The 12,138-nt window shown below is 38.8% G+C and overlaps 1 protein-coding gene and 1 long non-coding RNA gene across 5 annotated transcripts in view; one reads left to right on the forward strand and one right to left on the reverse strand.

Moving 5' to 3' along the window:
• LOC105732712 (uncharacterized) overlaps window positions 1-12,138 on the forward strand; it is a 252,087-nt gene that overhangs the window by 221,299 nt on the left and 18,650 nt on the right. For all 3 annotated transcript variants that reach the window (XR_010343271.1, XR_010343273.1, XR_010343275.1), the window contains one exon: window positions 856-1,098. This is a non-coding gene — a long non-coding RNA (uncharacterized LOC105732712). The remainder of the gene's footprint in view (window positions 1-855; window positions 1,099-12,138) is intronic.
• Window positions 1-12,138, reverse strand: part of MACROD2 (mono-ADP ribosylhydrolase 2) — a 2,078,532-nt gene that overhangs the window by 169,158 nt on the left and 1,897,236 nt on the right. For both annotated transcript variants that reach the window (XM_012474868.3, XM_064377970.1), the window contains exon 10: window positions 5,474-5,518. In XM_012474868.3, the coding sequence (XP_012330291.2) occupies window positions 5,474-5,518 (45 nt within the window). The remainder of the gene's footprint in view (window positions 1-5,473; window positions 5,519-12,138) is intronic.

Consider the following 12,138-nt stretch of genomic DNA (forward strand, 5'->3'; position numbering starts at 1 on the left):
GTTTAGAATGAGATCCAAGTCCAATTCCAGGCTTAGCACAGCATGTCATTTGGGCCCCACTTAGCACACTAACCTCACCTCCCACTTGCGTTTGGCTCTAGCTTTGTCAGCTTCCTTCCCCTTTATGTTCCTCAGCCACTGCCAGGCTGGGTCCTACCTCAGGACCTTTGCACCTGCTATTCTCACCCCCACTCCTCCAACACACACATTCATAGGTCTGCTTCTTTCTCACCCTTAGGATCTCAGATCAAACCCCACTCTCTAGAAGGCCTTCTCTGACTGCCTAATCTAAAGGCTCATCACAAAGGAAATCTCTCTCAAACAAACACATCACTTGTATCTGAAATTATCTCGCTCTCTGGTGTATCCCTTTATCCTATGTCTCCTTCCTCATCTCATCCCCCAGAATGTAAATTCCATGAGAAAAGGGCACTTGTCTTTGCTAATCCCTCTTGTATCCCTGGTGCCTAGCAGCGCCTTGTGAATTTCATTTCAAATTCTATTTTATTTTTGCTTCCTCAGGCCTTTCTTTAAGGCCAAGATATAATGGGGACCCTGCCTAATTCTCTCTTAGCAGCTGTCGCCTTCATGCCAGGATTCTAAAATTACATTACAGAGCTATAGCGACTCATTTCTCATTTCCCACTTATTAAAAAAGGAACAGAACAAAAAAAAAACCCCACATTTGATAGATGTGCTATTAAAAACTTTGGCATTATAACCTGCAAAGCTTTTGGGCACTAGGCTAGGTTTTCTGTGGTGGCAAGTCAGTCACATCTAAGGTTATTACCACAGCCAAGGTGAAAAATTTTGCCAATGACTACATTAGCAACTCCCCCAAACTTCTGTCACCAGGTGCAAGACGGATGTCGACCCTTGGAATGAGTTCAGCAAAAACAGAAATGAGATGCTTGGAGCAGCTCACCGAGTGCAAATACTGAGTTCAAAGGGATTCATAAAATGGGCAAAGTGACATTTGCAACCTCCCTTCCATATCACTGCAATGTGTTGTCTGTAACTGGAATCAAGAAGAGCATTTCCAGTGCTGAAAATTCAACTCCAAACCAGCATTTCTCCAAACTCCCTTTTTGCGTTTCGGTGAGTTACAGTTCTAGGTCTTCATTTTCCACCAGAATGGGAATTCCTGGGGAATGGGTACTGTTTAAAAGGGCATCCATTTGCCACTTTTTGAAATATCTAAGCACCCCCCAACATACTAATAGTTTATTTTTTGAAAAAGTTGTAGAGCACTCCTTGGGTCAGTGGGCATGGATACATGTTGAATATGAACATGAAACGTTGTATGAAATACCATTGTATCGTTTCATGATAGCATGGGTAAGTGTTTTGCGGCATGCAGATGAAAATCACAGATACATATGGCCTCTGTGCCCAGCTTTCTACTTGTGGCTTGGGAGGAACAACTTTCCCTCTTGGCCCAGGGGAGTGAAGAAGAGAGTTGCTTCTACCTCTCTTCAAACGCACCCCCATACTTTTCCTTGACAATAGATCATGTGTTCCAGCTTGCCCTTGTGCTTCCAGCTGTGATGTGGTTGAATTTCCATAGGTAGTTGATAATTTTTTGTCCCTGCTGGCTCAGATTGGGGCTAATTTCAACAGTGCATAGTCATGGACATGAAAGCACATGGGAAAACATTTGCCATGCCAGGATTAAGGAAGATGATTAAAGGACTTAAAAGGAATTCTAGGCATTTAAACCAGTCTGCTGCTTCCACCTCCCAAGGGAGTAGAGCCTTCCCTTACAGATGACCATGTCTGATACCATCTGAAATGCTCCCACCTCTACTTACTATGAAAGCCTGGAGACAGGAGCAAGAAAGTGAAGGACATGAACTTTGGGGGTCAGGCAAACTCAGATTCAAATTCTGGCTCTGCTACTTAAGCAAGGAACTAATCCCTTTTAAGCCTCCATAATAACAGTTCCTGTCTTATATGTACAGTTGCTGTGTGTATTAAATGAGTTCATGCATGTCAAGTTATTGGCACAAAGTAAAGTACATGCCCAATTAAAAGCTGTGCTGTGGCTGACTTGAGCCAGCTCACACCAGCTAATTGTACCAACTCTCCCCAGCTCTCGTATTCATTGACCTCATGCTTGGAAGCTTGAAAAAGACCATGGTAGGTGTGTTTATGCTGTAGAAATCTGCAAGCTCTTCAAACTGGGCTCTCCTTACCCAGAGTTAATTTACAAGCACCACAGTGGGTTTAGGTATTCAAGTTATTTGCTATCATCACTCATTAGCATGTCTTGGCCAGTTGATTCACTCAAGTAGCCCTTCATTAGTGTCAGTTGCATTTGTAAAAATCCCTCCAGCTTTTCTACTTGAATGAGAAGAAGAATTGATAGAGGGCAGGGGAAAGGCTGCAGTTACTGGCCTTGGGAGGCTGGTTCAGACTCATCTTCGAGATTGGCATGCTTGAATGTGAGATCTGAATGAAGCCAGACTGCACACCAATGTCTGGTGAGGCCAGCTGGAACCATTCAGCACAAAAATTCCCCATGATTTCAGCACTCAGGTATCAGGAAATAGAGGGTACCTCCCACACCCATTCTGTCTGAGTGGCTTAGCAGCCTTGGGCCATTGAATATGACTTGAACAGCTGCATCCAGCTGCTGGAGACAAAACCCTCAGAAAACCTGGTGGAACTAAAATCAGATAAGAGGATCCAATTAATGCCACCGAACTTTAAATGCTGACTCCAAACCTGTGGACTCTGTATTAGCATTAATAATGACTGATTTCCTTAAAATCGTTAGTGGTTTGGATAGCTAGCTAAATCTCATGGAGAGTCAGCTCTCTTTGCTTAGAAATGTGTACTTATGGCACTTATGCAAATGAGCCATGAGCAAGATAAAGGCCCTATACTGGGTGCTTGAAAGGTCAGTAACCCTCGTGGCTAAAAGGTACTCCAAGAACATTTCATGTGAGCAGGATAAATAATGAGAAGGGCAGGTATTAAGATTAAATTCATGACAGTTAATTCAAGAAGTGATAATTTAAAGTTTTTTTAAACATATGGTTCTTTTTAACAAGACATTCTACAGGGGTGTAGGAATTGAAATTTTAATTAAAAATTTACCTTGAACTCTGTTTTATAAGAGGCAAGCAAAATCCTTTTCTTAGGTCATATTCTCTCAGAAGCAAACATAGAAGGGTTTAAGTGTTAAGCAGTTAATTTGAGAGATGATTTTAGCAAGTATCACAAGAGGAGTAGGGAAGGAAGATAGATAGATAGGAAAAGGGAAACAGCCACTACTGGGTGTGTTCATGAGCACATTCCACTGTGGGCAACTGAGACTCAGTTTTACTGGGGACCTCCGAACAATGTTGTCGAATACTAGCCACATCCTGCCAATGAGTAGTTGAAATGCAGCCAGTTTGAATTGAGATGTGTATGTAAAGTATACACCAATTTCAAAGTCTTAGTATGGAAAGAAGGAATGTAAAATATCTGACTTTTTATATTGATTATATGTTGAAATAATAAATATTTTGGATTATTGTATTATACAAAATATTTTTACATTCTTCCTTTCACTTTGTTCAATGTAGCTACTAGAAAATCTAAATAATTTCTAAATAAAATCTAAATAAAATCTAAATAAATTTAGATATTTGAGGCTCACATTGTGTTTCTGCTAGACAGCACTGGAATAGAACCTGTGTCAGATGTGGATATTGACCAACCAACTTCTGCCTATTATTGGTTGAGGGCTGCTCTAGAGAAATTAACTCTCTGGTGCTTTGAGTTTGCTCCCAGGGCCAGAGTAAAACACTTAGCAGAGAGTCATAAGGCCTTTCCTTGGCAAGCTGTTGGTGCTGTAAAATAAAACAGCCAGCACCAAGGAGACATAAGTAGGGCACCAACAGCCACTGCTACAGTTCCTCTTACCACCTTTATTCCTGCTCCTGACTTTCACATTCTGCTTCCCATGCCCTCTGAATCCACTGCATTTGGAAGTCCAAGGGAATGTTAAGAATCAGACATGTTTGGACTGGACAATAGTAGATAGAAGCTATAATCGTTCCAATGGACTTTTATGATGAAAAGAAACTGGTGTTATTCCCCCTTGAAGATAGTGGGTGGTGAGAGGAGGGAGAGAGACACAACTTAACAATAAAAAAAGGACCACTCCAATTACACTTCTTGTAATGAGATCAGAGGCATCAGAATTTAAGGAGCTCCCTGTTGGTGGAGCTGCCCGGATTGAGCCTGTCAGTGATTTTGTAGGGAGTTCTGGCATCAACACAAAATTAGGACCTCTGAGATACCTCTTAAAAACTGGCCACATTTCATGGTCAAAACACTGTGATTGCTAAAATGGGGAACAAGGAGCTTTTAATCATAGAATTAAGCTCTATATCCTTCTAATATCTGTTAGAATGAGGAAAAAAAATAATAATTTACTGAATGCTTAGTATGATCCAAGCACTGTATGAAACTTTAGGTATGTTATCTGATGTAATCCCCTAAACAAAGCTATATGGTAAGAATTATTGCCCCCAGAATTGTAAACAGGCTTATAGAAAATGATACTTGCCTAAGGTCAATAACTGATAGAGCTAGAATTGAATTCAGGTCTATTGATTCATGGATTCACTATCAAAGACATGTTCAGTGGCTACCTTAGGCCATAACCCGTGCATTTAACCAATGGATTTTCCTCATAACAACTGGGCTTTGTTGAGGACTTGGCATGCATCACAAATTTCTGATAACAAGAGCAAAATAATATAAAATGTGGAAAGTGTATTTTCCAAAGATGGCCACATCAATATTTTAGGTGGGTCTCTACAGACCCACTCCCGATCAAGACATTGAGTCCATTTTCATTTCCTCTTGAATAATGGCAGGCTTGTGACTACTCCAAAGAATACAGTTACATGGAATGATGCAGTGGAAAGTCCAAGCCTGAGAATACAGTGTCTCCCTTTTTCCAGGAGAAACTCATTTTGGAAGCTGGCCACATAAAGTGGCCAGGTACAAATGTATGTTAAGTGTTTTGGGAAGTTGTCCCAGCTAAGATTTTAGCTGACAGTTGAGATCAATCAATAGCCAGACAAGAGAGTGAATCTTGAGATGGTCCCAGCTCCCGGTTGTTCAACCTTCCTGAGTCCTAAACCTTGTGAACAGGATGATTAAGTTATCTCTGCTGTGCTCATGAGCATAAGAAGTGGTTGTTTGCAGCTTACCCTAAGTTTTGGGGGTGATTTGTTACATGACTATTAACTACAACATCATGTTCTGTGAGGAAACTCAAGATCAAATTTACTGCTTAAATACACTAACTGCATTAACCTTAAGTGTCAGCACAACAACTACTTTTTTATAACACTGAGCGTATATCTCTATTTTAATCTTACTTTTGTCTTTGAAAAAATATGAAGTGTACATAAGCAACAAAATGACCCCTACTTACCCACTAATAATAAAATTATAAATTTAATACCTGAATCTTCTTTCATTTCAACATCCTCCTCCTCTTCATTATCATCTGTTAAAAAATAGGAAAAAAATACTCATATGAAAGTGGGAAACACAAAGAAGTTCTAGTTAGATTAATAAAAAAAGGAAAGGATAACAGATCAGTAGAAAAGAGACTGTTAGAATATGCATTTCTATTGTCTTATATTATCATACTGAGTTAAAAAGTATACACATTAATGCACCATTTAAAACCTAGGGTTTATATTTCCTTTTAAAAATTGTATTTAGGCTGGTGAGGTGGTTCATGCTTGTAATCCCAGCACTTTGGGAAGCTAAGGCAGGAGGATTGTGAGGTCAGGAGTTTGAGACAAACCTGGCCAATATGGTGACACCCCATCTCTACTAAAAATATAAAAAATTAGCCAGGTGTGGTAGTGTGTGCCTGTTGTTCCAGCTACTTAGTAGGCTGAGGCAAGAGAATCGCTTAAACCCATTAAGTGGAGGTTGCTGTGAGCCGAGGTTGTGCCACTGCACTCCAGCCTGGATGACAGAGTTAGACTCCATCTCAAAAAATGATTTATAACATACAAACTATGCAATAATTTACTTATACAAATTCTATATGGTCACTTCAGTAATTTCAATTGCTCAAAATTAAAAATCAGACTTTAAATGCCACATGTTCTACCTTTGTTAAAGGTCTGCATGCTCACTTCAAGTATCTGAGAAGTATGGCCATCATTATTTGGTCATAGACCAACACATATCAAATCCCTGCACCACACTATGAAAACTGCTGCTTTGCTGCACATGGAAATCCCAACCTTCACTCATGTGCTTTCAAGTGCTCTACCAGTTGCACCATTCCTATTTAGCTCCCCTCATCTCCCAGTATTATAACCCCTTTTAACTAGACAAGGACATGTGATTCCTCAGCACTATAGATGCCATGCTTGCTCTTTTGAACTTCTGACATTGTCATCTCTCTCTTTTGTTCTCCACATCCAGTGCTATGGTCTGAATATCTGTGTCCCCCGCAAAATTCACGAGCTTACATCTTAACCTCCAAGGTGATGGTGATTAATTATAAGGTGAGGCCTTACGGAGGTGATTAGATCATGAGGGCAGAGCCTTCATGGATGAGATTAGTGTCCTTAGAAAAGATACCTAACAGAGCCCTCTCACCCCTTCCTCCGTGTGTAGACATAGGGAGAAGATGGCTCCCTATGAGGAAGAGGGCCCTCACCAGACACCGACTCTGTCAGCACCTGGATCTTGGACTTCCAGCCTCTAGAACTGTCAGAAATAAATTTATGTTGTTTATAAGTCACCGAGTCCATGATATTTTGTTACAGCAGCCCAAATGGACTAAAATATCAGCCAGCGCCAAATCTCCTGTTTCTATATTTGCTCCTCTCTCCTCACATTATTGCAGCACAAATTCAGACTCCCAGTGCCATTTGCCTTAGTTATTTTAGCAGTTTCCTAACGGCTCCTCTCTCTTTTCCCTCTCCTGGATCTCATTCCTTTTACATGTGGCTGCCAAATCAATCTTAAAATACAGCTCTGATCTGGTTCACAACTGTTCAGTGACTGCCCTCTGCCTAATGGGAAAAGTCTAGACTCTTCCTGGTAACACTAAGGCCAATGATACCTGGTTCCAAACACTCTTCTCAGTTTCACCTCCTCTGTTACACGCAGACTACCACCTGCATGGATGGCAACACTGAACTCTTCTCTGTTCTCTCAAGGTCCCCTTCGGCTTCCTCTACCTGCCTTGGTCCTGCTAGCAATGCCCTTCTCCATCTCTATTCACTTTCATCCTTCAAGTGCAGGCTTGGGTGCCATAGCGTCTGATTTCCCCAAGTTTGAATGAATCATGTGCTCTTTGATGTACCTTATTTTTACTGCCTTCTTGGTATGGACTTTAAATACACATGGGCTTAGGTTTGCATCCTGGCACCTCCACCCATCCATCCCCTGGTCATGCAATCTTGGAGAAGTTACCTGAATCTTCCTGAGCTTCAGGTTCATCAGCTGTATAGTGGGATAATAACAATGCCTACTACATAGAGCTTTTGTAAGGATTAAATGAGATAACGCCGTGTAAAGCACTAGGGCAGCTACTGAAACCTTGTTAAGTGCTAAATATTAGCTGTTATTATAATAAAATCACACAGTCTACTTGTTAATTTATCTCTTTCAAATATTCATCTCCAGATCATAAATTCTGCAAAGATGGAGACCAGGTCTTACATTCCTGTAAATTCCCTGGCACTTAATGCCATTCATTTTATATATTAGAATCAATAAACAAATGTCCACTGAATTAAATTTATATTATTTTCTATGTGTCTTATGCATATTAGCTATATGATGCTCTGTAAATAATGGGAAGTCAGTGAAGATTTGCAACTTCCTTCTAAATATGTGCTTTGTAACTTGTCATTCCAGCCAAATTTACTCAGTATGGCCCTCTTCTAAGAATCAATTATCAATAAAGATTATAGGTTTATTATCCGAAGCAGAAAATGCCCTTAATTTGAGGTTTTAGAAAAGCAATTCTTGATGACTATAGTTAACTTTTAAGAAGGTAATTTTTTTGGTGATTTTCTACATAATTTATTTTTTATTTTATGAATGCAGTTTGGAAGGAAGAATAGCAATTTCTTAGAAATATAATTTTCTAACCATATGATTATCAAATTGTTACTAACTACACTTTATAGATTCTTCCCTGTACTTAATATCTTTAAACAGAATTTTATTTTACAGAGTTATCTAAAATCTGTATGACAACAGACTCTCCAGAATCTCAAAGAAAGATGAAAAAGAGTCTACAATTTCTGGGAAAAAAATAAAGGGAGAGTCAAAGATCCCTTTGCTTGTCACTCACGTTTCCATTATTCACCTGGCAAACACTCATTGGTAGCCTATTGTGTACAAGGCTTTATGTTTGGGGCTGTAGAAACACCAAGGAGAATAGATACTTGAGCAGTTTTGTAGACTCTCACCAGTAGTAAAGAAACTAAGACATGCGGATACATTCCAACATATGCTAGTCAGTGCTGTTAAAAACGTGTCAGAGAAGGGATTGATGCTCTTGGCTATGCTACTTGGAAGTCTTCTTGTAGAATAAGACATTGAAGCTGATATTTGAACTATATAGACTCCCGATAACATCATCCCCAGAATGATTCCTATGTGTGGAAGGTTAAGGCTTGGTGTTATTATTCATTCATTAATTTCACTCATACACTGATTTAGTCATACAGTGGTTAAGAGTCTGTCCAGAGTCTGGACTTAGACTGGTTTGGTTTACTTCCAGGACAAACCACATATAACTAGGTGAATATTGGGCAAGAATATCAGAATATTTTGCCCTGAAATATGGGGGACCTTCCCCTCACCCCAATCTCAATCACTTGTCTCTCCCAAAGCACAAGATGAAGATTTTTCTCTGAAGTTCCCTTATCTAACTAACTAGAAACAGTACCCCAAAAAGAAACACAATTGAATTCTGTCCTCTCCCTGAAATCTCATTATCTTTGCAGAAAAGCAAGCTGAGAATGCAAGCACACCTGGACAGATGTTTTTCACAAGATAATGTCTGCCCCTTGCGCTCATTCAAATTCCAAAGAGAATCATTTACAAGTTAATTTTTGTCTCCTGGGTCCATTCATTCTTCCTAATAATCATTTATTGCTCCTCAAAAAATTGTCTACTTTCCCTATCCCCTCCCCTATGAAGAAGATATAAGATCTGTGCCCCATTTAGTGAGTGGATAATCATTCTCATGCAATGCCCCCATGCTTATGAATGTTAAAATAATTTTGTATGCCTTTTCTACTATTAACCTGCCCTTTGTCAGTTGATTTTTAGTGAACTTCCAGGGGGCAAAGGGGAAGTTATCCTTTGCCCTCCTCATAATACCTATTTGTCAGTTTTTTTAATCTGAAAAATAGGGATAATAAAATTACCAACTTCTTAGGGTTAGAATTATATGTCAGGTGCTTACACAGAGTGAGCATTCAATAAATACTGATTATTGCTATTATTAAGATCACCCTTACAAAAATTGTTATAATGAAAGAAATCTGACATAAAAAGTATGAAAACTGGCCAGCCATGTTCTGAAAGCTGAAACTGGACCCCTTCCTTACATCTCATACAAAAATTAACTCCAGATGGATTAGAGACTTAAACATAAGACCTAACACCATAAAAACCTTAGAAGAAAACCTAGGAATTACAATTCAGGATGTAGGCATAGGCATAGGCAAGGACTTCATGACTAAAACACTAAAAAGCAATGGCAAAAAAAAGCCGAAATAGACAAATGGGATCTAATTAAACTCCAGAGCTTCTGTACAGCAAAAGAAACAATCAATCATTAGAGTGAACAGGCAACCAATAGAATGGGAAAAATTTTTTGCAATCTACCCATCTGACAAAGGGCTAATATCCAGAATCTATAAAAAACTAAAATTTACAAGACAAAAACCTCATCAAAAAGTGGGCAAAGGATATGAACAGTCACTTCTCAAAAGAAAACTTACACAGCTAACAAACATGAAAAAATGCTCATCATCACTGGTCATTAGAGAGATGCAAGTCAAAACTACATTGAGATACACCATCTCACGCCAGTTACAATGGCAATCATTAAAAAATCTGGAGAATAATAGTGGGAGACTTTAACACTCCACTGTCAATATTAGACAGATCAATGAGACAGAAAATTAACAAGGATATCCAGGACTTGAATCAGATCTGGACCAAGCAAACCTAACATCTGCAGAACTCTCCACCTCAAATCCACAGATTATATATTCTTCTCAGCACCACATTGCACCTACTCTAAAATTGACCACATAATTGGAAGTAAATCACTCCTCAGCAAATGCAAAAGAATAGCAATCCTAACAAACAGTCTCTCAGTCCACAGTGCAATCAAGTTAGAACTCATAATTAAGAAACTAACTCAGAACCACACAACTTCATGGAAACTGAACAACTGGCTCTTGAATGTTGACTGGATAAACAATGAAATGAAGGCAGAAATAAAGATGTTCTTCGAGACCAAGGAGAACGAAGACACAACGTACCAGAATCTCTGGGACACATTTAAACCAGTGTCTAGAGGGAAATTTATAGCAATAAATGTCCACTTGAGAAAGAAGGAAAGATCTAAAATTGACACCCTATCATCAAAATTGAAAGAGCTAGAGGAACAAGATAAAAAAAACAACCTCAAAAGATAGCAGAAGACAAGAAATAACTAGGAGCAGAACTGAAGGAGAAGGAGACACAAAAAACCCTTCAAAAAATCAATAAATCCAGGAGTTGGTTTTTTGAAAAGATCAACAAAATAGACCACTAGCCAGATTAATAGAAAAGAAAGAAGAATCAAATAGATGCAATAAAAAATGATAAAGGGGATATCACTACTGATTCCACAGAAATACAAACTACCATCAATGATTACTACAAACAACTCTATGCACATAAACCAGTAAACCTGGAAGAAATGGATAAATTCCTGGATACTTGCACCCTCCCAAGACTAAACCAGGAAGAAGTTGAAACCCAGAGTAGACCAATAACAAGGTCTGAAGTTGAGGCAGCAATTAATAGCCTACCAACCAAAAAAAAAAAAAAAAAAAAAGCCCAGGTCCAGATGCATTCACAGCCAAATTCTACCAGATGTAGGAAGAGGAACTGATACCACTCCTTCTGAAACTATTTCAAACAATACAAAAAGAAGGAATCCTTTCCAAATCATTTTATGAGACCAACATCATCCTGATACCAAAACCTGGCAGAGACTCAACAAAAATAGAAAACTTCAGGCCAATATTCACTATGAACATAGATGCAAAGATCTTCAATAAAATAATGGTGAACTGATTGCAACAACACATCAAAAAGCTTATCCATTGTGATCAAACAGGCTTCATCTCGGGGATGCCAGGCTGGTTCAACATACACAAGTCTATATTCATAATCCACCACATAAACAGAACCAAAGACAAAAACCACATGATTATCTCAATTGATGCAGAGAAGGCCTTCAACAAAATTCAACAGCCTTTTACGCTAAGAATTCTCAATAAACTAGGTATGGATGGAATGTACTCAAAATAATAAAAGCTATTTACAACAAACCCACAGCCAATATCATACTGAACGGGTAAAAACCGGAAGCATTCCCTTTGAAATCTAGCACTAAACAAGGGTGCTGTCTCTCACACTCCTATTCAATATAGTATTGGAAGTTCTAGCCAGAGCAATTAGGTAAGAAAAAAAAAAAATAAAGGGTATTCAATTATGAAAGGAGGAAGTCAAATTGTCTTTATTTGCAGATGACATGATTGTATGTTTAGAAGACCACATCATCTCAGCCTAAAATCTCCTTAAACTGTTAAGCAACTTCAGAAAAGTCTCAGGATACAAAATCAATGTGCAGAAATCACAAGCATTCCTATACACCAATAACAGATTAACATGAGAGCCAAATCATGAGCAAACTTCCATTCACAATTGCTACAAAGAGAATAAAATACCTAGGAATACAACTAACAAAGGATGTAAAGGACCTCTTAAAGGAGAACTACAAACTACTGCTCAAGGAAATAAGAGAGGACACAAACAGATGGAAAAACACTCCATGCTCATGGTTAGGAA

Source organism: Aotus nancymaae, unplaced genomic scaffold (assembly GCF_030222135.1).
Source record: "Aotus nancymaae isolate 86718 unplaced genomic scaffold, 86718_ANA_hifiasm-v0.15.2.pri h1tg000001l, whole genome shotgun sequence".
Classification (NCBI taxonomy): Eukaryota; Metazoa; Chordata; class Mammalia; order Primates; family Aotidae; genus Aotus; species Aotus nancymaae.